Genomic DNA, 27,494 nt, shown 5'->3' with positions numbered 1-27,494 from the left:
ACTTCACTTGGATGTTTGACCTTCTCTGTATCTGTGCAGAGACACTAGAAGGCTGTTTGTCTATTCATTTGTTGATGATTTTTTTTTTGTTCTATGTTTACCTTAACTATCAGTTTAATCTGTAGTGGAATGTAAATACATTTACTTAAGTACAGTTTTGAGGAACTTGTATTTTGCTGCTTTACATGTTATGCTACTTTATACCTCTATTCCACTATATTTTAAAGGCAAACATTGTACTTTTTACCTCACTACATGTATTTGACAGCTTAAGTTACTAATTACTCTGAAGATTCAGATCGTCAATACCAAATAAAAAAATCAATTTATAGATTAGAATGTATTATTATAGGTTAAGCCATCTAGCAGTATACACCTGGACTTTTACCAGCCACAAATTATTACATCACTAATTCAAATCCTGTAGTAGAATTAAAAAAAACTTCTGAAACTATTTACATAATGATTACTTTTTGGTAAATTTAACATATCTTGAGGCTATGAAAGTAAGATTTTAAATGCAGAACTTTCACTTGTAACCAAGTATTTTCACACTGCGTGTCATGGACTAATATCCGTTTTGTATGCGTGATGTTGACCATTTTTGATAAGAACAATATTTGCATATTCATATAATCTGGATTTCTTGAATGAGGGAGGATTAAAGGTGTACATTTTTTCAACAAAATGATTGAGCTTTTTTTGTCAAAAAACTTTTATTTTTTTATTAATCTGAAACCTTGTCTGATCTTTTATATACATTTCTGTTTCAGGTCAAATTGGACTTTATGAAGCTGCTGGAGAGCAGTATCCTGAATGGTTGCAAAGAAGAAAAAGTCAAAATTGGACTATTTTAACTGCACATTGTAGATTTGCTGCGTGCTGAAGATCCAAAGGATGCCTTAAAGCCTCATATTGATGTTCGCCCACTACATGCTGAGGGGCCTCATCCTGTTTGTTCTCCCTTTGTGTCAGTGTGAAATCTGCGCTGGGCTTTTATTATTTTCAGAGCCCGTTTTAAATGTGTGGTGTTGTTTGTTCGCTGTTGTTGTCGAACGCGACATCCCAGCGTGATGGATTGAATAAACGGACTCAAAATGAAACCAGCGACCTTTTGTTTGTTTAGTCTGACCTTGGGAAGTCCCTCCTACTGAGAGTGTGAGGTCATAAGTTTACTGGCCCACTAGGAAGTCCCATTTATCATAACATCCTTTGATAAAGCATTTTAAAGCAGCCCAAGGGGGGGGATTATCTCTGACAGCAAATTAGAATAAAGATATATTACTCAATAGATAAACGTTTGATGTGAACAAACAAGAACCTGTGTTCGTCTTGTAAGAGGAAACTACAAAACATCGGTCACAAAGAAAAATGGAAGTAAGAGAAAACAGGAAAAGGTAGTTAGGTAAGGGATTGTGGTTAATAAGTAACAGGCCACAATAGTCACCCCCACCCTGCAATGCCTGCTGGGAAAATCTCTTGGCAAGCAGAGTGAGTGTGTGTGAGTGTGTGTGAGCGTGTGTATGTGCAGGAAGATAACGCTGAAATAAAGAACAGGAAGAGAAGATAGAGCAGCGCCATCGCTGACATACTGTTTTGGATCTCCAGCTGTCTCAAAGTTCCTCTTCTGTCTGTAACCGAAGGTCCCTCTCATGGGCAAAGTGAAGGGCAAGACCGGGCCCTTGGCTCGGAGGCCGGACAACTCTGCTTTCAAACAGCAGAGGCTACCTGCCTGGTCTCCCATGCTAACTGCTAACACTGTTCTGCCCTTCTTCTACTTTATGGCTTTGTTGTGCATGCTGCTGGGAGTATGGCTGCTGCTTACAGTGCAAAGCACAAAGGAAATAAAGGTGAGTGTGGGTGTTTCTGAAAATTGTACTTTCTTATTAAGTAGTTGTTTAATCATAGAGATATTTGTTGTAAAATGCATAAAGTATATACATGTGAGAGGTACTGAGAGAGACTGATTACCCTCATGGGCAATAAAACAGGGAGTGACAAAGAGGAAAGATCCAAGGTTATGTTTCGAGTAAAACAGAAACAGTTTAATTCTCCTTTTTAATTGACTCTCCCTTGTCTTTCTAAGATGGACTACACAGAGGCTGGGACATGTGATAGATGTTTTGAAATGCGTAAAAATGTGAGCAACGCAGCACAAATCTGCCGCTGCAAGGTGGAGTTTCACATCGAGAAAGCATTCAAGGTAACAATCTCTTAAATTTGACAACATGGTGTGACAAAGCCAGCTTAACTTTAGGTTCTCTTACAAGCTTTTTCTACACACCTAAGTTATTCAAGTGGGGTTGAAAGCTCCAAAAAAGCTTGTAAGAGAACCGTAGTTAAGCTTATTCTGTCAAACTACTATATTGTAGACGTCAAGTATTAACTTTCACTCTCTACATGCCACGGTGCTTTCATTTATTTTGCACGCTGTTAATCTGAAAGTCAGTCAAAGACAGAATTCAGACTAACAAGCACACAGATTCTGACGTATCCTGCTGCTGTTCCAGGGAGACGTCTTTTTCTACTACGGCCTCCAAAACTTCCATCAGAACCTCCGCAGATACATGGACTCTAGAGATGATGGACAGATGGTTGGAAGGAGGAAAAACTTAAAGGTACCCCACAATATTTTTGTGTTAATTTATCACAATAACATTGTTGGGACACTTTCTATACGGTCAGTATTTTATGAAGACAAAATACTGCAAAAAATCCCCCCCAGATAGCGTGAAGGATCAGGTATTTTACTTTAGTTAAAAACAATGTATTAACACTCAAGTCCTGTATATAAAATCTTACTCAAGTTAATGTATTAACAGTAGAGTGTACTCGGTGGAGGTGATGCTAATCTCAACAACTTTATGTACTAATGGATATTAATACATAAAAAATCTTACTTTTTAAACTGTTCAAATCTTTTGAATGTAAAACCTTAATCTGGGAAGTAATGTTTAGAAAGCAGTAAACAGTTGTATAAAAAAGTATTAAAAAAATACACGTATACACATAATTGATGATTGTACATAGTACACAATGCTTTTGTAAATATTTTCACCATTTACGTCGTTTCCTGACTAGAACCCTAGTTCATACTGCAATCCGTTTATAACCGACCCAAATGGACTCCCCATCGCCCCCTGTGGTGCTGTAGCCAACAGTTTCTTCAACGGTAAGAACCCCTCTCTACACATATCAATTATCACATCCATCCTCCTCTCTCTGTCCTCTGAACTCCACTTTGTTCTCCTAGACTCCTTCACTCTGAGCTATCGAGGTTCCACTGGTCCTTGGGTTCCGGTCCCTCTGTTACGGAAAGGCATCACCTGGTATACGGACAAAAACGTCAAGTACCGCAACCCGACGGATGGCAACAAGACACTCGCCCAAGTGTTTGAAGGTAAATAGGGATGAAACACAGAAACCGTACCAATCCGCAACGTTCATGGTGTCTGATTTGTGATTACTACATAGGTACAGCACAGCCTCTGTACTGGCAGAAGCCTGTGTATGAGCTGGATTCCTTTGACCCGACCAACAACGGCTTCATCAATGATGACCTGATCGTGTGGATGAGAGAGGCAGCCTTCCCCAACTTCAAGAAGCTCTATGGGGTTCTATACCGAACCTCCAAGCCCTTTACCAATGGTCTGCCTGCAGGGAATTACAGCATCGACATTTCCTACAGTATCCTTTCACTGCTATCAGATATAAGTCTTTTTAGTTTCCTTTGTTGTATCTTCTGTTGAACACAAGCATATGGACAGGGACTATTTTTTTTCCATTTGGCTCCTCTTTGCGATCACCTATTTTCAGCCTTGACCTCTGGCTTTCCAGACTTCCCTGTGCAGTACTTCCAAGGCAGAAAGGAAGTGGTGTTGACAACGCTGACCTGGTTCGGAGGTCAGAACCACTTCCTGCCCATCGCTTACCTCGTAACCAGCAGCCTGATCCTACTTATAGCCGTCGTCCTCACGGTGGTGTGGTGGAAGTTTGGGAAGAATGAGAAGAACATGGAGGAGTGAAGGGTAAGACGTGCACTGGGATGCTGAGGATGGAAAAACAAGTGGCTGAAAAGTGACAATTTTCCTGCTGTGGGAGCTGTTTTCTGAGAGACAACAAATCTGAAATGGTTAAGGAGAATGGTTTAAAAAAAACAAGTGAATAATTAAGTTTGACATCTGGAAAATAACTTTCCCAGCTAAATGAACCACATATCAGGGCTTTTATTATGTTTCTCCAAACAACTGAACTGTCTTAAGTGTTGATTTGACTTGAACTTTTGCATTTTTTTCAATACACACCATGTTTGTCATGCACTGTTAATATTTATTAACATAAGAACAATATATTTTTTATAATTATAACAGAGAATTAACTAAAATCTGTTCAATGGTGTGTCAAAGCTGTATTTTATGTCTCAGTAAATGCAAGGCAAAAAAAACCTACACTTTGATAACAACATACAATTCAGAGCACCAATTGTCAGAGAATCCCTGTGGTGCTAATTTATAAGCTAAGGTGTCATTTTGTGTACCATGTTTTTATAAATTCAGCACAATGAAGGTTAGCCTGTGCAGATGCTAAAAACGAGCCTTGCTATAAGGTATGTCTGTCATGTTCACCATCATAACGTTAGCATAATAACATTTGCGGACATCAACCATTTGTACAGTCTCTGTTATGGCCTTTGATATTTTGTTGCCACGACAACAGCTGAAGATTTTAATAAAGCATTTTCTTTTAAAACTCTTTATTTCTCTATGTACAATCAGTGAGAGCCACATAAACACAATCCCTCTGACCAGGGAGCACCAACACTCATGTAGATGGCCTTGGTTATTGAGCATAATCAAAGCATATGGTGGCACAGCTGTGTGAATAACACCTCCCCCCTCTCACCAGGTGAGGTTGCTATTCTGTAAAGTCACAAAGCAGCTTGTTCCGTTTTTTTCCCCTCCATCTGCACTCCCGCCGCAGAGTGTTTGGTCAGATTAGTACCGAGGGTGGAGAGGAATGCAGTCTAACTGGTGCTACAGACAAGGACTGAACACATCCTATAATACCACACATACAGATGTTGATGCACATAGATACAAGGAAAGAACACTCAAATTAATGACGGATCAAAACACCCATTTCAACACAAGACAATCACCATGATGCACAAATAAAATCTAAAAGTTCAGGACAAACACATTCTAAGAAATGATCAGCTGTAACAGATTAACCCATCTAACTCTTTTCTGTGTACCTTTTTTTTTTTTTTTTTTTTTTTCTTGCTAGGACATCAGCTAACTAGGCCTTTAAAAACTTTATTTCACACATTAAGACTGCTTTATGGTTTGTTTGGCTAAAACTTGCGCTATTGGCACAACTGTGAAAGTTGGTTCTGTTGAGAATTTTAACATTGCATATACACAGAAAAAGGCAACAATGGTCTTTCATATGGCAAAGAGTGTGTTCTCTTTATGAATCTCATTGGATTAATCTTCCCGATTAGCCTTTTCAAGTTAACATACAAAAAAAAACCTCATTGTCAGTGAGGAGTCCACAACAGTGCAACCACAATTCTTGGACATGTAATCAGTGACGTTGGTGGTGGGCTATTTTTTTTTTTTTTTTTTTTTTTTTTTAAACAAGAGTTTCTCCTCATCAGCAGGATGTAAAATAAATATCAGTAAATCATTTGAGAGTTTAAAACAGGATTTGCAGTAATGGGATTACTAGAACTATACACAATTTTCAAGTCATGCTTTTTAAACAAAGTAAGACAAAGACGTACCATGGAAAACCAGAGTTTCTCTAGGAGAGGGGGGGGGGGGGGTACTTTATGCAATATGCAGTAAATTCACTAAAAGAACTGTTTAGATTTGATGAACGTTACTCATCAGGTACATTTCAGTTGGTTCAGCATGTAACAGAAGAATAATGGAAGTCACAGTTTCACAGAATGCAAGAACTACTAAGGATCACAGAACAGGGACAAAGTCTTTATCAAACAGTAGTCGGCTTTCTCCGCTTTCTCCTTTTCACCTCCCCCCATCTACGCCTCTCACACCTGGCACAAACACATTCATCTTTGTGGTTTCAGTGATAGGACTGTAATGGCACTACACAAGCAGATTGTGGCCATGCAGAAACATTTAGGCAATACAGACATCTCCAGATTGCATCTAAAGCTAAAGGTAGTGTTCATTCAAGACTCGAGCCCAGGCTCCAGGGCTCACAGGTTCACACCACCACCTCCTGCTCCATCAACAACCCCTCTATCTTTGTCCGTTGGGTTGCGTTGGCAGTGAGGGGGGGGGCCAGATTAAGGCCATGTGCATCCAGACTCTTCAGCTCTTTCCCGTTGGCTTCTGAGTGCTACTCTGAGGTACCTGATAGGTCAGATCCTCGGTGGGTGTGACCTGTCCAGTGGCATTTTTGGGTGTGTCATACGCCTCCCTGCCCGAATGGCTGCTGTCTGTCTGTGTGAGAAGGGAGGCCGGCCCGGCACCCATGAAACTGCACACCGTGGAGGGCTGGTTCAAAGAGGAGCCCCCTGACGGGTGGCAACCCATGTCGACCACGATGGGCGTGGCGTATTCAGATCCCGAGGCCGGCAGGGGTTCGGCGTAGGCGTGGTACACGTCCGGTGAGATGGGAGCGTCGTACAGGTCGGGATCAGAGTATCCTGGGTCGGGCCCCTCGTCTGGTTTAAAGGTTGACCGGGCTCCTAGCGTTGTGACACCGCTCACCAGGGGCTGAGCATATTCTGAAAATACAGCATGTCATAGTGTGTGTTTAAACCGGTGTTTGGTTGTTTTGTCAAAGCTGTTTAAGAGAATTCTGCTGGAAACTTCTCATTAGTTACGAACTAAAACAGCGTTATGACATCCCTTGATTTCACGCCTTTCTGTATATGACAGTCGGTTGCTGAATTGATGTAATAAAAAGAGGAGAAGAATATCAAAAGCTGTTGTAAAAAAAAAGCTCATTCAAAATAAAGATATTGCAGGATGGGAAATGCACTCAACTCTTTCATGGCACCATAAGGGTGACAAACTGAATTTAAATCAAGCTACTTTTTGACAATTAAAATTCCACAGGCTACCTTACATAGCAGCTTACTTCCAATAAATTGAAGGCCTGTTTTTTACCAAATTAACCATCTTTTAGTCATGTAAAAAAAAAAGAAATGTGCAGCTGTAAATAACTGGAGAGCTTCCCATCCGTTTGAAAAGTACAATTTCCAATAATTCAATTCACATTTACTCTGCTTTAATGGAATTTCAGTCAGTTATTCATATTTTCGGAATTCTTTCAAGGAAACTCTGGAAATCATTAGTGGGTACGTCAACACATCTCTAAAGATACATCTTGTTAGAACACCTGGTTCCTTGGCCAGTCACCGTGTTGAACAGTGCTTACCTGCTGGTTCAGCATGTAGTCTGGGTACAGCACCTCTCCCCGTAAGCCGGCCCACCTCACTGCTGCTGTACCGAACTGAATCCTCGGTCTCCACCATCTTAGAGGGCAACAGCTGCTTCATGCTTTTCCACCAGTCTGAAGTGGAAGCATAATGAGTTGACCGGTGAGTTTCACCAGCACACTCTGACTAAACACACTTGGACCCATCAGCCTGTGCTGCAGACAGATTACATACCTGTCCGGTCCCAGTGAGGGAGATCATATGTTCCTTCAGAACTCTTTTTCCTACCAAGAGAGGAAAAATAAAGTCACAGTGAAGCTTTCAAAAGGGATGTTTTCGTCTCCTTTTGTAATGATAATGAGAACACACACCTGTTCCGCCAGTGCCAGGCACAAACCACTATCAAGATTAGGGCAGTCAGAACCATGACCAACACGGGCACCAGAACTGCTGCCAGCGCCACATCTAAGAGCAAAAATACAACAATAAACATCAGAATGTCTGTATTTTTGGATCAAAACAGCTTCTTTTTGTTGGTTTTTAAATCAAAAATCTGACGCACCTTTACCAGTGTGAGGAGGCATAGTGGTGTTTCTAATGTCTGGGGTGTGTGTGGTTCCGCCAAGGTGAGGGGGCCGTTTTGTACCCGATGGAGGTGGAGTATGACGAGAGGTCATCCTTGGCCTCGGCTCTTGCCCTCGCCTCACTGTCAACAACAGAACATTTAGAATTAAAACAGGAACGTATAAATATCCTCTCATGGGACATTTGTTTAGGTCCAATTCAACAGTTTCTACCAACCTGTATTTGTATTTGTATTTGTACTTGGGCAGCCAAGCAGCTCCAACTTGAGCGCGATTCTTTGGTGCCACAGGGTCGGATTTATCCTCACAAACCGGGACTCGATTGGGGGAATGAAGTTATTCCTCACCTCGTGCAGGTAGTTGATGTTGCCTTGGAAAATCTACCACAAAATGAGAACGAACTCTTTATATGTGCCAGAGACTTAAACCAAACTATAGCCCCGTATTAGTAGTGTAAAGAGTCTAGCCAGACTGTAAACAAATGAACTATGAGCCATAAGCTGATTATTTTCCATCTTGGCAAGCTAATAACTTCCCTCAACATAATGACTTTGTTTACATGCACAGAATATTCCAGCTCTATTATTAAGAAAAGACAATATTCCTTCTAAGCTGTTTACATGGCTGATGAACTTCCACTAATATTCCCATTTACATGCAGCCATGCATTCTCCAAAAAAAATTGAAAATGCTCCAATAATATACATCCTATGGGTGCATATCAAAAATAACCATTATCAGTGATGTGGCAGCAGCCAAACTGCTGTCCAAGTCTTTCATAATGGTTTAAAGTTTGTTTGTTTCTCTTTCAGCCCAGAAATGTGGGCTTTTCTTTTTAGCATTCATATTTTTTCCCAGCCTTGGAGCAAGACAGGCAAGAGGCCATGTGTCGCATACAGAATTCACTCTCGACATGTCCAAAGAATGCTCCTAAAACGTGTATAATATCTGCATATCACAGGTCTTAATCAGAATATCCAATATATCATCATAATATTGTTCTATTGTGAAAAATACTGTAATATAAGTGTGCATGTAAACATAGTCACTAAGAGTCTGTGATAATCCCGGCAGACAGCAGCTCCATCCCAACAGCCCAACCACTAAATCAATATCCATTCATTATTAATGCCCAAGTGTCCTGGCTTGTCTATCACAGCACTTAACTCAAACCACCGTCTGCTATCATTTCCTGCCGTAAACATCTTTTAGTCAATACCAGTTGCTATGGAAACGGTCCAAATATGTGCCCCTGCAGCCTTCTAAAGTGACATTTTTGTCCATTTGCACTAATTTGAAGGAGAAGGAAAACTAAAAGCCCATGATGTAATAGTGGAGCAAACAGGGTTTTATTGATTTGGTGCTTGTATTACCTTGTCTTGTGAAGAATTCGCTTCCCTGTAGATGTACCACTGCTGGCCATTGTTACTGTACAGGACCCGGTATGCTGAAACGTAGTACTGGTATTCTCTTAGGGTGGAGCCGGTGGTGGCGATACCTAAAATTGACCACAGGTATCATAAAACCGCAGAGATGGTTTTGCCAAGGAGCCTCATTCAAGGCATACAGTCAAATTAAAAGATCATGGTTTTAGTGTTTAGTCATTTCAGCTAGTGTGTCTGTTTTTTCATGATTGTATGTAGTTGTGTACCTGTGATCCTCTTCTCCCTCTTGAGATCCACCTGAAGCCACTGCTGCTGGTCCATCTGATAAGATGCCCAGGGCAGCCCCGCCCTTTTAAGTCTTGCCCCTGATGGCGCCCACACGCTGTTCCAGTCCCACACAGACGAAGCTGACAGCTGAGTGTCCGCAACACCGCCGGACGCTAAACCGAGCCTTCCATAGCAGCCTGCAAGCACAGAAAGATATATTAATATTAATTGCGGGTAATTCACTCCAGATTTTGTGCGATATAAGAAAATTGATGTACATTACAGCAAGATTTACACTACGTCGGTGTTAATAATTATATTTACAAGGGAAAAAAATGATGCAGCTCCTTCTGGTGCTTATGAATATAAGGAAAACTCACCGTTGGTCCTGAAGGTGAAGAGGCTGTCGGACAAAGTTCCTCTGAAGAGAGAAGTGTAGGATTAGAGAAACATAGATGAGTACATCTGAGACTTTTTACCGCTGAAAACTGCCCATATTTTGAGTCATTTGAATTTATATACACAAAACAAAAAAAAATGCACCAAAGATTCACACAGTCTCACCCAGTGGAAGTGACATTGTTAGCCAACGTGGCCTCATAGTGATGGATGCCCTTGCTGCTGACCACGGTGATCCTCCCCCCCATGGCGTTGGACACCACACCTGCATGGACGGCTGCCACGCACACAGGAGAGGACTGCAGAATGAGAGCAAAGATGAGATGAGATTATGGGATGCGGGTTATGCACTATTCCATTTTCGTTATAACAAACAGTGCCAGTAACTAAAGCTAATGTCCGCCACATCTGATGAACTGTGAAGATTAGGCAAATGTCACAATTAACAGATTTTTATGAGCACTTACAAGTTCATTTTTCTCCTCTAAAATGTCCCACCCAGAGCGAAACTTATTCTCAATTCTTTGAAAAAAATAAAAATAAAAAAAAACACTTAGCAACCAGGCATCAGCTTTTGGTTGCCAAAAACTGAAAACATGGTTACCATATTTATTACATTTTGAGTAATAAAAAAGATACTATGCAGTTAAGTCCGCTTAATAATGAACATTTTGTGAATGGCTGTGTTTATTAGCCCATCAATGGGTGAGTCATCTCTTGCAGTCTCCCCCTCATTCTGTTATTGAGCTGCTCTTGTTGCTTTGAACTTGTGCCTGTCCAGCCCCTTGGACTAGTGAACTTGATGTGTTTACTTATTAAGGTATTATTTACACTTTGCAGTATAATACAATTTCCGGATAATAGATAATTAGACTTTTCCAAACCCCAAACAAATCAGTATCAGCCTAATAATTGGTAAGACTTTTATATTGAGTTTCCCAAAAAAGCACTAAAGAAAAAGTATCAAATGGACACGATATTGATTATAAAAATGACATATCTTGCTCGACAGGTTTTATCTTTAATCATCCACCAGTAACGCGTCAAAGAACTACCTCCGGACTTTTTTTTTGTTAAAATATTTGATTTTTTTGTGGAAGGAATCAAAACTGGTGCTGAATGTCTGTGGTTGAAATACAGGCAAAGCTCCAGTGTTTACTTAAAAAAAAAATCTAGGAGCATTCACAGTCAGCGGGAACACACAGTACTGTCTTACAGTGTGAGCGTGAAGAACAAGCTCTTAACCTTCAGACCGTTGCAGATAAAAGGCTGATGAGTCAGCATGATGTCACTTCTTCTCTGTAGAGAGGATACTGAGGGTCACTGACAGGAATGATTCACTGCTGGCTGTATTCCTGTCCAAACCTGCTGCCACATCACTGCGATATGGACAAAAACACAGATTCCACTCTGGCCATGAGCTTCTTTTACCATGAACAACTGGTCGAGTGAGGCAGAATTTTATTACTGGAAAAGACCCACTCTGGAATTCACAGCTGACAAGATTGTGGGAAAAACACTGGTGACCCACTAAGCACATGTAATCAAACACACACACACAAACATGCACAGCAGTCAAATGCTGCCACAAGCAATGAACACTTGCCCTGTGACTCTTAAACTTCCCAAAAGCACACATCCACATCCTAAAGAGCGCCGTACCAAACCACTAACACAAAGCTTTGCTCCCAACCGCCGCACCCTGCCTCCAACAGAGGAAACCACGCTAACACACACATACATACATACACACACACACACACATATGATATGTGGGATGTGGAAATATAGAAAGCAGTACATGGATCACATTAAGAAACTCCAGGAAACGAGAAAAAGAGCATCAGGGTCTGGTTCTGGGTGGGGCAGGCTGACGTACGCCTCCACAGTCACTATCATATTACAGCCTGTTGACACACACATACACACACCTGAAACACAAGCATGAATGAATACAGAATAACATAGGCACGCAAACACAGAGGTTCTCCTCAGCTTCTCCCTCACACTGACTCACTCTCCAGCTTTTTGCCTCACACACACTCCGCACACAGCCGAGCTCAGCGCCCTCTTGCAGCTGGATTGGATTAGAGGCTTATTATTTTCAGCCAAACTATTATCTCACCTCCCTTTCACCCGCTGACCCTGCCCCTCCTCTGTTCCTGTGGGGCACCTCACTCCCTGAAGCACTCTCCCCCCCCCACCCACGTTCCTTCCCTGTCCTCCCATCAGCGAGCAACACTCCCTCCCTCCTTCAACTAAACCCCCAAGCTACGAGGATGAAGTCATCAGCCAGAGACTCAGGCGCCCATGACCTCACACGCATCGGGGGGGTGCTGTGAGGTCATCAGTCCAGGACTCGCATACCATGGAGCAGAGGCCCCGTTTACACAAGGAAGAAAGAGAGGAGTCAAAAAGGAAAGATGTGGAGACTGCACAGTAGTGGGTGGCGGCATAGAGACAAAGATGGAGCCACGAAACCATGAGTAAGCAGATGCTGACAGTCTGGTGGATCCTGTGGGGTAACGGTGACCAAACGGCGCCAGACCACAGGGCACCATGACTCACCTGGAAATATGATGGCCGAGGACACCACAAAAAGTATGAAAAAAACACATGCATAACGTGAGTCCTCACCTCTCTGTATCCATTAGGCATAGTTCCAGAAATCTCCTCGGTGGATGTCAAGCAGCCAGCCGGACAGTATTTACTAATAAGAAGAAGAAGAAGAAGAAGAAGAAGAAGAAGAAGAAGAAGAAGAAGAAGAAGAAGAAGACACAAACACACAATGAGAATTGAACAGCGTGATCACTGCACAAATATCCACATAAGGTAATGTTATTTACCTGAACTCTGCCTCTGGGAAATCTCTCCCTTTGTCCAGGCAGGTGATTAGATCTGCAAAAGGCAAACAAACAGTGTCAGAACTGGTTTCTCTGCACGCTCTCCTGCTAACCCATCGCCCCCCCCCCCCCCATTTTCCCTATGTTTCTCTCTGAAAACATTATTTCTAAGAGCCTACGCATGACACATTCAAACAGATCAAAACTCAATGATATCCTTCAAGGCTTTGTTCATGGCAGAAACGGTTTGTTTTAACCCAAAACATGATCCTAAATAATGATCCTAACGATTTCCTAAACTTAACCAAGTAAGTTTGTTGCATAAACTTATGGAGATTTCTGGCAAATTTCACCCGTGTGCTACATGGCTGTGAAAACCCCAAAATATAGTCATCTCAATGACCACGTCAAAGGACAAGTTGTGATACAGCACAAAAATGTCTGTGTGTTTGACATGAACGTTTTAGCGATGAGGCCCACCACACATGCCCAACGGGATGCTGGGAACTCTACGATAGCCCCTCTGTGGTGGTCAGTCTCTGTGAGTCTCCACAAGATTATAAAAAAAAATAAAAAAAATTATAAAGCTTTTATCTGGGAAACCAACCAGTGACTCAAACTGACAAATACCCCCCCAACCACCACAAGTCGCCATGATGACTGATTTACTTAGCTGTGCAAACTGTCCTCCCACGCCTGTCCGCATAATCGCTAACACAACACGAAAAACACACATCAGCTCTTTGAAGGGGAAGTCTAGTTGGGGTCCATTTGGCATTGTTTGCCTTTTAGTGTGATTCGGGATTACCGTGGCGACCACTTAGACAGAACTATTACTCTCCTGCACACACACGTCACTGCCTTCCTCTTTTTGTGGCTTCAATTATCTGTTTCAGAAGATTTTCCACGGCCGGCTAAAGTCGCAATTACACAGCCACAAAAACATTCTTCATGAAGAGAAAATGTGTTTCAGAATTGGGTTCCGTGTCTCATGGACTACAGCATTGAGTAGTTAAAGTATTCTTGTATCTGATGGGTTATGTCTATATTATCAATTATCATAACTATTTTCATTTTAGTACTTAAATTCGCAGGCAGCAGAGAGATCTGGGGAAAATATTTGTATAGGAATGATGCTTATAGTGCTAAAACTATAAGTGGATTGACAGGAAATTAACCTCCAACATCTTTGATAAGTGATTATCCATTGTTCAATAGTCCAGCTTCTCAAACTATTTGTATAATGGTATTATCTTTGGGTTTTGTACAAAATAAGGAATCTGAACACACCACCTTTTCCAAATTATTAGTAGCACACTTAAATAGAAAGCTCTTTCACCAGATTTGCTGAATCCAACCAACTTCTTGTTCCTGAAGCAGTGCACACTGAAATATCCTGAATAACATATTGTCATATCTATTTGTATACTATTATGTTTAAACATATCAGCTCTATTTGATTTTGGCAATGATTTGAATAAAAAACGAACCCCTTCTAAATATTTTATCACCCAGAAACCAGTCTGATAACATAATTGTGCACTATTTATATATATATATATATATATTTATATTTATATATAAAAAACCAAAAAATATTATGACTTTCCATTTCTCTCAATCACTCACTTCCTCTGGCCCCTGTTCCGGTTTTCTTAAATGTCATGATGACCACATCCTCCTCTATCCCTCTAAGCTATCTTTTACCGGCCACTCCATACACACTAAAACAGTCACACCTAAAAAAACAAATACAGTAACAATAAAACAGTTTATCTGCTGTAAAACTGTGACCAAACGCCAACTCAGACGGTCGAGTAGAGGTAATATAAACACATCTGCTGGTGCCACTCGTCTGTATTCAATATCGCCTGTTCTTACACTAAGGGGGGGGGGACACATTAATTTGAGATGATGCCCACTGGCATGATGACCCCGCACACTGCAGTTGGACTTCCAGATATGTGGCTGATGGGCCTAAACGACTCACAGCAGAGCAGCTCTTTATCTCAGTGTGTTTAAGTACGCTCTTCAATGGGGAGCAAACACCACGTCGTAAATGCTCCTCTCATTTGGCCTCGAGCACCGTTGTTGCAAAGCAGCAGACACAGTTCCCCATTCAACCCAGGTCATCTTTGACCGTTACTTTTTTTCATTTTATGAGCTGCACACACTGTTTGCCTACGGGATAATTGGAAATGTTTATCATTTTCTTTGCTCCAGTAATATAGGTTGGCCCTGACATGCAAAAACGGCACCACTGGACACAACACATTAACTAAAGAGGAAATAGCATTTTATAAAATGCATCCCGTTGCATTTCCTGAAAAGTGGTTTAGAGATCCTCAGGGGTCCGATGACATAAAACCATCTTCAAACAACAAGCATAATGTAATTTACCCAATCAGACCCAAATTTACCCATAACTAATCAGACCTGATCACTAAGGAAGTCAACACAAACAGAGAAGTTTACAGTTAACGCTCCCCATATCACCTAAAAAACACATTTTGTCAGCCACAGCCAATAGCAGCATGGCGCACCACTTTTTTCCAGACTGAGTTATCTCAACAACTAATGGCTGTATTGGTGTTAAGGTTCGTACAGACGTTTGTGGTCCCCAGATGATTGAGCCTAATGATTTTGGTGATGATACACTTTCTGTCTAGCGCTACCAGCAGGATTCAAATTTGTTTATGCTGTAAAACTAATTACAAACCCTTCAACCTCAGCTTGGAAAATGTAAGCCCGCTAACAGGTTAAATAAAGATTGTTAACAATACCTGCCCTATGTCAGCATGTTAGCTATGTCATTGTAAACGTGTTGGCATGCCTAAATACAGCCTCGCAACCTACAGCCTAGCCTTGTTAAGCTTAGTTTAAAGACGACACGAGGCGCGACCAACAGAAAATGATGTAATCACGGCTGCGCATGGTGTGCGTAGGCCTCGAAAATGTTGCCGGCACTTTGTTGTGCACATCTGAATTTTTGTAACTTGATGAACGCGGCGTAATCGTGTGTTTGTCACAAAAAGTTCACTGATAAAAGCTGTATTTACATGTCTTGGGATTATACAAAGAAGGCCAATTCGTTTTAGGTGCTTTAGAAACGGGTCTTAAAAATCTACACTTCAATGCATTTAATACTTGACTTCTTTCTTCACAGGGCTTGTAAAAGTCAATAAAGTAATCCATGAATATGAGATAAGAGTCTACGAGCTACGTTTACAAGCGAGAGTATAAATACCTGTGTGATTGGTGGTGGAGTAGGACAGGTAGAATCCACGTCCGGTGTGATGGGACCCGCTCATGAACTGGACAGTGACCTGGTTTCCAGTGGACTCAATCAGCTCTTTGACCTTCAGACTCAACCCGCAGTACTTCACTGTAAAAACGGCACAGGATGAGACCCAGGAGGAACAGGACAGAGAAGAGATTCTGGTTGGTTAAACAAGCTTGTTTAGTTTAACACATTAAACAATGAATCTAACTAAACAAAACACAATATATTGTATTAGATATTAGTGCTGAAAGTTTAGTGGTGGGTGCAACTAGCTGGGCTAATGGCAAACAAAAGAAAATATACAACATTTATTGATCTACCATTTAGCCTAATTTTCATTACCAGCCGCTTTTATTTAAAGCAAGCCCTGCAGCACTCTGGCATGAGAACAATGGTTACTGTAGGATTAATCACGTGTCAGATGTCTTTCACTGCGATTACATGCGCTTGAGTAAACTGGTATTGTCGGCTTTCTGCAGCAGCTTGATTTCTTGATAATTGTGCAAACAAAAACTTTGTTATTTGCAGATTCACAGTGACAACAGTGCAACGATTTGCTTTGGCCCTGTATTCAATACATTTTCACCACAAAATAAAAAATAAAGAACCATCCTGCTCTAAGGCCTTTGCAAATTATGCAAGTTATGGGCTTATAAAACCCTAAAAATCTGCTGGGTTAACTTAAAAATGCAGTCTGACTAATGCTGAAAATTTTAAATATATGTTATGCAGACCGCTGCACTGTCACATATCTTTATTTTTATATAATCATTGCTGGTGTCATGGAGAAGTTGGTTTTCTGACCACCTCTTTCTTTTTATTTTGACAGTGCATGCAAACATAGACAAAGAAGAAGCAGCTAATGAGATACATACAGGTTTGGAGAGGGCTATGGGCCAGCTTGTGGTCGACGTGGGTCCTTTCTTTATTTGACCATCCCATAATCACTTGTGCTAAGTAACTGACGCCTTAATTTGCGACTAGATGGACTTCCTTACTGTGTGTTTAAAGTCTGATGTATTTAAACAAACAGTTTTGTAAGAACTATTGCTTGAATTGCGATTTCTCCCTCAAATCGGTCCAGTATCTGCTTGTCACTCTCACCAATCTCACTCCTCTCGGGTCCAATGCCGTTGTAGAGGCGGAGGTAGTTGACCTGGCAGTTGCCGTCTTCGATGTCCAGCTCGGCGAAGCGAAAGTGGACCCTGTTGCCGTGGGGCACACTGATCTCCCACTCGCACACCGTGTGGTTGGGATATGTCCCCGGGTAACCCAGAGAGGACAGAGTCCCACTGCTGGGGCCAAGAACACTGGGGCCACAGCCATCACCTGCAGGACAACACAAACACAGAGTTTCAGGGGGGAAAAAACTCCACTGAGAAAGCACACGAAAATGACTGAGAACTTTACAGAGTCAAATCTGATTGGTCAGGTCTTGCGTACTGTCGACTGATTGTTAAATAATGTTTTGTTTTTTTTGTTCATAGATTTTCCTTTGTTTGGGCTTTATGCATCTATAGAAAAATGGCAAATCAACCAAAATGATTGGCTGAGACACGTGACTATCGCTTAGATGATGTTTCAGGATCGCGCCGTTTGTCGTGTGCAGGGGGGGGCGCTGTCCTTAGTACTGAAACTGAGCGGAGATCGACAGACAGCCAGAACACGGTTATCTTGCATGCTTTCCGTGGTTGTAAATTAAACTTGAAGCCCTGGCTCCAGTTCCCTCACTGTGGCAATCCAAAGACTATTGGGGAAACAACAGTCAACGAGAGAGAGAGAGAGAGCGAGCGACTTTGAGAGCGGTCCAAGCCACAAACAGCTGTTTCTACGCTCATCCCTCTGCTGATTTTGAAGGAGAATTGTTCATAAATTCGAAATATATTTAGCGCCCTATGGGGCTTATGTTGTTGTTATTTAGCCTTTCTGAGGTTATCGACAAGATGCTGCTCCAAAGGAATTTTTGATGAGGTATTCATGCACCATAAGAGGATTGATGTAAAGCAGATGAGTTATTTACAAATTTGTGTTAACCGTATTATTGATAGACTGATATTTATGCCAAACTGCAACGAGATTGGCAGTTAAGTTACGCTCCTTAAATCAACTATAGTTCATTTTGAGTGAACCCCACAAACAAAGTCCTGCTGCCATAAATACCAACAACTACACAAAATGTGTTTAAATCCACAGCTGAAACCAGTCACCAACAAATGCTCCTTCGGTTTGCTACATTTGCTAAAAAACTACAGTGCACAGCTGTTAAATTACTAAGCCTTTTTTTAAGTAAATCTATATATTTGTAAGACAATTTAAAATATTCATGTCTTCTACACTGAATAACCCAAACAGAACAACTCATGGCAAGTTTCTCTTTTTCACGGGATTTGCTAATAATAAGAAAATTACAGACCACATTTATCTTAAATACCACTCTTTTTTCCAAATTGCTTCTATCTTTTCACTTAGACTACCATAGTTTGAGCCCATATGCTTGTTCATCTATAAATCAACAGCACTGGTTTCCTTAAGCACACAGAAAGGGATTAGACAAACATTTCCTTTTTTTCCTCTTCCCCTTAACCAATTGGGGATTTGTTTGTGTTTCTTTACAGATTAATGAATTAATACAGTACGAATTTAGTTGGCCTTCACTTAAATGGGCCTTTCCATCTGTAAAATATAAGTGATATCTTGGGCACCTGTAGAGGAGGCGATAAGAGCGATGTGTCCTTAAATCATAGGATGGGTGGATTAACTTCTGTCTACAATTTGCAGAGTCCTTGAGCAAGATGTAGATTCCCAAAGTGATTGTGAGTATGACATGAGACAACTTTTAATGGCTCTGGATCAGAGCTGACATGATTAGACGATCCTTCCACTTATTTGACACCAACTATTTTTGATATAATAAATAATTTGAGTCATCGGTTTAACAAAAATGCCAAATATTCTCTAGTTTCAGTTTCTTAAATGTATGGAACTGCGGTTTTACTTTGGCTTGTGAGTGAACTGAATATTTTTGAGTAAATCGGACTGTAAGTGAAACATAACAGGACATTTGGAGACACCTGGATGTTTAATGGACTTAAAAATCAATGGGGGAAAAAATCAGTGCCGCCCTAAATTGAATAAAAAGGTAACATATCAAAAACATCTGGATGTGCTGCACAGAAGATAAACTGATATCTTAAAATCTAAAATAAAGCGATAATTGGTTTTCATTTTATTTTGGAAGTTAAAACCCACATAGGTTAAAACTACAATGATTTACCGCATCTTGATTTCTATTTTACAAAGAAATACGGCCTTAGAACTTTTAAGGATACGTTTGTTTTCGTTTTTCTCTGAGCTGTCAGGGACCGTTGATGCTGTGGACTCTGAGATAACACTCAGTCACGCCTCATGGTGCTAACTGCATGTTCTGTGAGCCTGGAGTTATGCAAGAGCCCTCTCAGTGGACACTATCCAGATGAACAGGACAAAAACAAAAGCTGCTTCCCTCAACTCTGACTCACAAATGCATGGCATTCAGCAGGAGTTCAGATTAAATTACCCCTCATGCTTTAAAAAAAACAACTTAAATCCATCCCACTTCTTTATCATCAGACCTACTCAGGATAATAAGATCATCCCAACAACATACCATGAGACACCTCAAACTCTTTAAAAGTTTCATGTGAAAGTTATGACAAACTGTGTCCACGTGTTTACAGAGATACCCCCACTGCTAACGTCACCCCACCCCCAACCTCTGACCACCTGAGGTCGGCTATGGGCTCCTTTAAAACCTACTAAAGAGTCACATTTAGGTACAACATAGAGTAAAAAGAACAGCACATTGTGCTTGCTGTGCATGCAGTAGTGAATCCACGGTATACTGGGTGTAATGTGGGATACCTGGAGCAAGAAACAAGGCCACACGCTCCTAAATGTGCTGTTGTCTCGTACACACACACACACTCCATTTAAAAAACAGGCGATTTAAAAAGGTAGCGAGCTTATCGGGGAAAGCTAAACAGTAAGCTATTGTGACTTAAGCCACAGGTTAATTCAGCAAGCATCTAACACGGCAAGCAGTCGTTGTTACTTTGTTGCAAACTCGCTTTTTTTTCTTCCTTCTTCTCCAGAACCAGTTTGGCTGGTTTTACAACACCGTTACGGGCGGCGGCGGGCGGGGGTTAAACCAAGCGGGACTGCACGTACACTCGGCCATGTAAGGGAAGTTTTAAGTCGGGAGGGACAATAACGATGTACCGTCGCCCTTAAGCACACCTCTAAACCCCTAAAAAAAAAAAAAAAAAAAAAAAAAAAAAAAGCTCCGCGTTCACACTTTAAGCGACAGCATGGCCGCATGTCGCTGCGGTTGTTAACGCTCCGCTCCTCCAGTTGTCACCGCAGCTGTGGGGCACCAACCTTTCTGCGCTCGACAGCCCTCCGCGGTGAGAATGATGAGAATCGACAGGACGAGAACCCCGGCCCCTGTCGGTTCCCTGCCCACCATTACCGCTCTGCCCATAGCAGCCTGCAGTCTGAATGCATGATAAAGCTCGCTTCTGGACCAGCTGCACCGCTTCAACCTGTACCGCGGCGGCTGGTGGTGGTGCTGGTGGTGCTGGTGGTGGGGAAGGATACAAAAACTGATCCTCGAGAGCGAGTTCGCGTGAGGGTTTCCTCACGAGGATGTCTTTTGCTTGTCGTTTTAACAATCCAGTGGTTAGCGACACTCTCACTATGGAGGTAACTGCTCCATACACACACACACGCACACATACACACGCGAACTAACATACACACACGTCCAGGCTGTGGGAGCTACTTCCTCCACCGAGGCTCCGCCTCCCGATCTGGGACTGGGATACCCGAGTCCCCCAAGTGGTCTGAATGATCCCAGATCCGCCAACACACCCTTTAAAGTCACTCTCTCATAGAGGTGGAAGAAGTCTTCATGTCTTTTATTCAAAGGTAAAGTAGCAATATCACAGTGTAGAAATACTCTGGTCCAAGTAAAAGTACTGCATTTAAAATGTGACTTTACTAAAAGTAGGAAAGTGTGAGCATCAGAATGTACCCTGCTTAAAGTACCAAACGCAAAAGTAGTCATTATGTGGAATGGCCCCTTGCTGATTGATTTAATTGAGGTTACAGCTGTGTTGCAGCTGGAGCTCATTTTTCACTGTATTTGCTGCAGGTAGATTGTGAATGAATCAATGAAGTCTTATATGTATCCACAATAATAATAATACATCATCATTTATTTGTTAATTGCATTTGTTATTATTAATCTGAATTTGCAAATAAGAGAAGGTTTGTAATAAATGTAGCGGAGTAAAAAGTACAACATTTCCCCCTGAACTGTTGTGAAGTAGCAGGATATTAAAAATAAAGTAAAGTCCAAGTAACTCAAAATTGTACTTCAGTACAGTAAATGTTTTTAGCTACTTTCCACCACCGCTATTACAAACTTGTTGCAATGTTGTCAGCAACTGCAAAAATGATCAAAGTTTAGACAACGAACACCATAATACAGTATGATTTAAAAAATTTTTTTAAATTTTCTCCAAAAGACTCATTGTGAGGACAGATCTTATTCACACAAGACATTTTGACAGGTCGCAGTAAGAAAAACAACAGGTGTACATTTTATTATTTATTGGCTTCTGCATTTCGTTGCTGGCTTAGTTATATAAACTAAAGCCTTCCATCACATTATATTGAATAACAATCATTGTGCACTACAATAATATACATTTTCATGTTTGTGCATATTGCATATGTCTATGCTTGTATTTTATAACATGAAATAAAATGAAACCTTATTGATACACATGGGGGGATTAACATAACATAGTGACACATCTTCAGCTTTCTGCACATTGTTATTTCATTGCTATTTATTGAAATTTTTTATCCATTAATATGTTGCACCCTCATTTGTACATTGCACACTGTTGGAAAGGCTTTCAAAATATCACTGAAATTGAGATATAATCTGCAATATTAGAATTAACATAATTATTGACATTTTTATTGAAAAACACATTTTAATGGTTATGGTTTGATTGTTGCGGGGATCTGCACCAAACTGCAGCATGATAATCTTTCATTTAAAATGGTATTCATTTCACCGTGAACAAATATTGCGCCACCTGGTTTTGAAGATCGCAGCAGGCTACATTGTGATTTTGACTCTGTTTTCCTGCTGGACAAAGCACTTTAAACAACATTATGGTAAATGTATGATTGTTTGTCCGCAAGCAGTCAAACTTCAGTCTAAAACACTGATATTACAGATAGTAAATATGTAGTATATACATATAGGTGGGCCTAAATTGTAAAGCTATCTAGTGTATTTCATTGTGTACAGGTATAATAGGCATCTTAAGGACAAACTTTTCCTTCAAGATTGATACAATCCTATCTTATCATATCTATATGTACTTTGATCTTCTTACAATAAAACAATGCAGTATCAAATCTGCAAAGTACAACTATATCCGACCAAAGTAATAAAAAGTTGTTTGTTTTGTTGCATTCCCCCCTACAATGTAGACACGTTAAAGTATGAAGTCTTATTAAATAGATGTACAGTTCTTAAGTAAATATGCATTGATGGATTGGTGAATGACGTAAATAAATTAAAATCTACCTAACCATTGTGTTGTTGGTAATTTACTAAAACTTATGTTATGACTCCATTGAGTTACTGGAATTCATCTGTTTTTTAAAGGTCTGTATGAGCTAATACATTTATTATCCCATCCGCCCTTTATTATTCCATTAATGTGTTGTCCTTTCCGCTGTGAGCCTCTGCCTCTACACCCAAATCTACAAATACCTGGCCGTTAAAAGGCAACCTAATGCTTAGTTATTTAAGTGAGACTGCATAGAAATACGTAGATTTTGTCTGATTGATGACTGGATGGCAAACACCATACTTCCAGGCTTGATTTGCATCTCTCTGGATAGCCAAGTGGTACATTTATGTGAAGACTCTTATTATTGTACTACAATACACCCTCACTTGGCATGAGGTTGAATGTGATGAAAATGCCAAGAGTAACCAATAGTTACATGCAGCAACAAACACAGTTTTAGCCTGTAGCCTGTGAGTAATATGTCTGATGATCCAGAGGTTGTTGTTTTTTTAATTCTGGATGTGTGAGTGTGTGTGTGACTGTGTTTCTACATCTCTGTGTGCAGACTGTATGCAGATGTCCACAAGGGTGTAAGAAAATGTTCAGAGAAGCAGCCAAATAGTCACTCATGTTGAAATTGTCCATTTCTTCATTCTCTCCCATACACACCCTCCGCCTGTTTTTGCATTCCCTATCTGTATTTCTATGACACATTTGCACAAGGGCTCAAGGGGAACTCCAATATGCTCACAGCAACAGGCATATCAAGAGGTCTCCCTGAGGGGCATTGTTACAAATTTCCATAAGAGTCCAATATAGATAACAACATGCTATTATGTAGGTTTCAATTATCAAATCTAATGGAATCCAGTTGAATATTCCTGCAGCAAATTGTATATTTCCAAAGATAGTTTTTTCACATTTGTGTTTTGTTGACATTTGCTTAACATCCACATTGATTTAGATCCAACAGCTGAAATGTTGTACATGTAAACAAAACGATCAACCTTTATTTTCCTCTTTAAATGTTTTTGTTTGTTTTCTGCTTGTTACTTTAATAAAACCCAGGATAAAAGTGGTTACTTGTCAGGAATGTGTAAATCAATTTATATGAAGTCATAGTTAAAAGTGTTTTGTTCTCCCCATTCCATGAGGGAGGCAGAATATTAAAAACTCCTCTCCACCACTTAATAGAGCAGGCTTAAAGGCAGAACAGTTTTATTTAAATGCATTAGTGGTGTGCCTAATAAAGAGGCCAGTGGGTTAGTCAAAGTCCCTTGTATTTAACCATGTTTTGCAAGTTTTCATCTGAAACATTTCATCAGTTCAAAATCAGGTTTATAAGCAATTATCTTATTAAAAAAAGAAAGTCTGAGGCATCAAGCTGATAAATCATTGTTAAATGTGTTTTTTGTGGAGATGCCAAAGTGAGTATAAGAAGTAGAATATAAGGGTTAACTCTATAAAAACGTTGTTGGTTCAACTTTATATATGATCATATTGTCATGTGTTCTTAGTTATTATGGCGTTGTATTGGACTCAATAACATAGTGCTGTTTTTTCAACAAATATCCAAAACTATAAGCTTAGATTTTTTATTGTAGCAGGGCTACTATAATACATTGCATTATATTGTTGATAAACAGATCAGATGGGTCAGAATTGTACCATTGCTTCAGATGTGCTTCGTCTTCTTCATACTTAACATTGTTGTACATTAATCATTTTCAACCCTCGCAGTTTTGCCAGTACAAGAACATTTATTTGTTACGGGGCTACACTGGGGATTGATTACACTGGAGAAAAATAACCAGTTATTAGTAAAAAAGATTGTGATCAACTGGCACAGTGAGGACCTCTGCTGGAAAGCTTTGTATCTTGTGAGAAAAGACCACTGAAACTAGATTGTGCCCCTCGGTGGTCACACTGTATTATAACAAGTTGGCAACAGCTGGCCGTTATTATGCCAAACCACTATTTGGCAGAATGTGACAGTAGCACTCCCTCACTGTCTCACACTACCCATTTTAAAACCTTTGTTTCATATTTTGCCTTCAGCATATAGTCCATAATCCAACGGAACTGAGTGCTATTTATAATTCATATAATTTGTGTGTGGATTTGATAGTGAAGGATGGTTGAGTATTAACAAAACCTTTCTTTCATTTGTTTGGCACAGCCTTTTGGGAGAAGAAAGTCAGTAAGTGAGAGCTTAGTCATCACATGCCATGTTCATGTCTGTACAGGCTGATCCAGAATCAGGAAACAATAGGCACTCCCAAATTTACCTGCACTGTAAAGTTAGGGCATCACAAAACCATGAGTATTTAATTAATGCAAAACTGAAATGTTACAGCAGCTACTTCGCATAAAGAAGGAATAGCTATATATTATATATACAAGTATATTAAAAGGCCAAAACTGAAATAGATTAAATAAAATATAAAAACCCAATATAATAATACAATACGATAAACTGAGGTTAGAGACTAAAGACTATAATGGCAACTCTACTGAGTCACTGGCACTGAATATACAGCTAAAAACCATTTAATATTAAACAAAATTCCCTGCTCATTTAACATACAATAACACATTATTATGTTGTAGCATACTGCCTATTAAGAATAATTTACATTGTGCATATACATATGCAATATGTAAAGACAGATAAGTGAGGGTCTGAAGTGCAAAATAACTTATCATCACTTATCACAACAGACTTTTAAAGGCTTTTTAACATCTTGCTGCGAACCTTAAAGGATCTGAGCTTCCTCATGAAATAGTCTGCTTTCTCACCTTTCCTGTGGACGGCCTCGCTGCTGCTTAACTATAAATCCTCACATTTAAAACCAGACAAGAGTTTTTAAAGTTAAATTGTATAAATTCTCTGATTGCAACTTTCTTTGCGCAACAGCAGAGGGGCAAACGATGCATGCACTTAGAGGACTTCATGTGCCATGAATATGATCGAACAAATCAAGATTTTTGGATTCCTGAAGTCTATACTGGTATTGATACTCAAAACAAGTCTTAGTAGTATTGATACTTTAGGTAATGATCAGCACACTTCTATAACAATGCCCATACTTCAAAATAGAAGAGTGCTCACACCTTCTTTTCTCTCCTCTCTATTGTTTAAACTTTTTGACCTTTTTGAGCACATGTCTGTTGCAGTTAATGTTCCTTTTTTGATTGTGTCCATACCATTTAATAACAACATCATTGCTCACTGATGCGATTAGATAACGCTTGAAAACAGGCATTGTGTTTGAACAGCACACAGAAGTCAAACAATGAAATCTTGTAAAGATCAATCACACCCCTGTATATAAGTTACCTCTTTTATATAGAAATGGACACAGCATGGACACCTTTGAAGGACAAAAACCAAAGACTATGGCACAAGGTCATAAAAGATTATTGATCTGTTGCTGAGAGAAATTAATGGAATTTTCCTGCAAACGTTTGAAGTCTCAGCATGTAGCTGTTCTTGACCGGTCAGCTTGAGAAGGTCAACAGATGCAGGAGAAACCTGATTGGTATTCTAACACACTCAGTTGTAAAGAGAGGATTGGACTTTAAAGAATTCAGCCAAGGTTCTGACAGTGACCAAAGGGTCAAGAGTTTCCATGGCGACCTCAACCGGAGGGTGCTCTGAATCTCACTGGTTTAATCCGAATAAGTAACCTCAAGATCAGGTGACTAGGAATACATTTTATATGATGTGTTGCTATGGCAGTTATTGTTGTCTCCTGAGTCTTTTTAAAGTAAATGCATTCTGTTTCTTGGAGTAAAATGTGTGCACTAACTACAATCTCCACAGGGAGTCAGTATAGGGCACATATACGTGCAAATCAATACCCTGTATATAATTGTTTCCCTTCTCCCTGTATTTTGGGGGATTGTAGCTGTGTGTTTAAGGTTTATCATAGAATCATTTTTACGGAAAATGGAATTGACATGGATATGCATTTGTGAGTGTGTGTATGATCGTGTTTTACCTGTGTTGTGGGGACATAAATCTGATCACACAGTCACATTGTGGGGACTCACCTTCCTTTTGTGGACAAAGTGCCGGTCCCCATTACGTTAATAATAACATTTAGGGGTGAAGACTTGGTTTAGGGTTAGGGTAAGGTTAGAAATAGGTTATGATTAGGTTAAGGGTTAAGATTAGGCTGGTAATGGTTATGTGTAATAATGTAATGCAATGTATTGTACGCAAAAAAGTTATGGCTGGTAATGTTTGTGTGTGTGTTTCATTTTGTGCACCATTTTACTCATTATACTACATCTATTTCTATTTCAGTTACACTTCTTACTCTATTACATTTACATAGGTAAATGTTACATGTAAAACATAAGATTCTATATGACATATGAACTCATAAAATACGGCATATTTACAGATTTAACTAACAATTTATAAAATAGTAAAAATGTGCTCCAATCTTAACACAATGTGTGTCATCCAGATGATTACATTTTCAACATATTCAACACTATTCAGACAGTAGAAGCTCTGTGTGAGTGTGTGTGCGTGTGTGCGTGTGTGTGTGTGTGTGTGTGTGTGTGTGTGTGTGTGTGTGTGTGTGTGTGTGTGTGTGGATAGGGGGGTTCAGTCAGTGACTGAATCAGCAAGTGTTTTCCATCTGTGTAACTTTGTTTGTGTGCA

The 27,494-nt window shown here is 40.1% G+C and overlaps 3 protein-coding genes across 4 annotated transcripts in view; 2 read left to right on the top strand and 1 right to left on the bottom strand.

The window, feature by feature from the left end:
- The window catches only part of cmss1 (cms1 ribosomal small subunit homolog), a 30,627-nt gene extending 29,530 nt beyond the window's left edge, over window positions 1–1,097 (top strand). The window contains exon 10 of the mRNA XM_054615076.1: window positions 774–1,097. Coding sequence (XP_054471051.1) covers window positions 774–857 — 84 coding nt within the window. The 3' untranslated portion in view covers window positions 858–1,097. The remainder of the gene's footprint in view (window positions 1–773) is intronic.
- Window positions 1,098–1,473: 376 nt separating this feature from the next.
- tmem30c (transmembrane protein 30C) lies at window positions 1,474–4,610 on the top strand. The gene is made up of 7 exons (XM_054615024.1): window positions 1,474–1,850; window positions 2,087–2,203; window positions 2,511–2,618; window positions 3,082–3,172; window positions 3,254–3,400; window positions 3,475–3,687; window positions 3,838–4,610. Exons 1-7 carry the CDS (start codon window positions 1,653–1,655, stop codon window positions 4,023–4,025), a joined length of 1,062 nt encoding a protein of 353 aa, XP_054470999.1. The 5' UTR covers window positions 1,474–1,652; the 3' UTR covers window positions 4,026–4,610.
- Window positions 4,611–4,736: 126 nt separating this feature from the next.
- On the bottom strand, window positions 4,737–21,049 carry dcbld2 (discoidin, CUB and LCCL domain containing 2). Of its 2 annotated transcripts, none has more exons than XM_054615022.1 (15): window positions 20,595–21,049; window positions 17,283–17,507; window positions 16,143–16,280; window positions 12,899–12,950; window positions 12,690–12,762; window positions 10,218–10,351; window positions 10,034–10,074; window positions 9,653–9,850; window positions 9,375–9,499; window positions 8,219–8,381; window positions 7,980–8,123; window positions 7,789–7,882; window positions 7,652–7,701; window positions 7,417–7,551; window positions 4,737–6,760 (listed from the first exon to the last, which is right to left on the bottom strand). In XM_054615022.1, exons 1-15 carry the CDS (start codon window positions 20,695–20,697, stop codon window positions 6,342–6,344), a joined length of 2,094 nt encoding a protein of 697 aa, XP_054470997.1. In that variant the 5' UTR covers window positions 20,698–21,049; the 3' UTR covers window positions 4,737–6,341. The 2 variants fall into 2 exon arrangements, with proteins under 2 accessions (XP_054470997.1, XP_054470998.1); XM_054615023.1 differs by having other exon boundaries at window positions 7,986–8,123.
- Between the last annotated feature and the right edge of the window lie 6,445 nt (window positions 21,050–27,494).

This window comes from Anoplopoma fimbria, chromosome 16 (assembly GCF_027596085.1).
Source record: "Anoplopoma fimbria isolate UVic2021 breed Golden Eagle Sablefish chromosome 16, Afim_UVic_2022, whole genome shotgun sequence".
NCBI lineage: Eukaryota > Metazoa > Chordata > Actinopteri > Perciformes > Anoplopomatidae > Anoplopoma > Anoplopoma fimbria.
Note: the sequence above shows the minus strand (reverse complement) of the source record. Positions and strands in the feature narration are given on the sequence as shown.

Excerpts from the sequence above, each read along its gene's own strand:
- tmem30c (XM_054615024.1), top strand. The coding sequence starts at position 1,653 with ATGGGCAAAGTGAAGGGCAAGACCGGGCCCTTGGCTCGGAGGCCGGAC. Across the intron at positions 1,851-2,086 it reads AAAGCACAAAGGAAATAAAG|ATGGACTACACAGAGGCTGG; the intron begins GTGAGTGTGGGT and ends TGTCTTTCTAAG. Across the intron at positions 3,688-3,837 it reads CAGCATCGACATTTCCTACA|ACTTCCCTGTGCAGTACTTC; the intron begins GTATCCTTTCAC and ends CTGGCTTTCCAG.
- dcbld2 (XM_054615022.1), bottom strand. The coding sequence starts at position 20,697 with ATGGGCAGAGCGGTAATGGTGGGCAGGGAACCGACAGGGGCCGGGGTT. Across the intron at positions 12,763-12,898 it reads TTCCCAGAGGCAGAGTTCAG|TAAATACTGTCCGGCTGGCT; the intron begins GTAAATAACATT and ends TCTTCTTATTAG. Across the intron at positions 6,761-7,416 it reads ACTACATGCTGAACCAGCAG|AATATGCTCAGCCCCTGGTG; the intron begins GTAAGCACTGTT and ends CTGTATTTTCAG.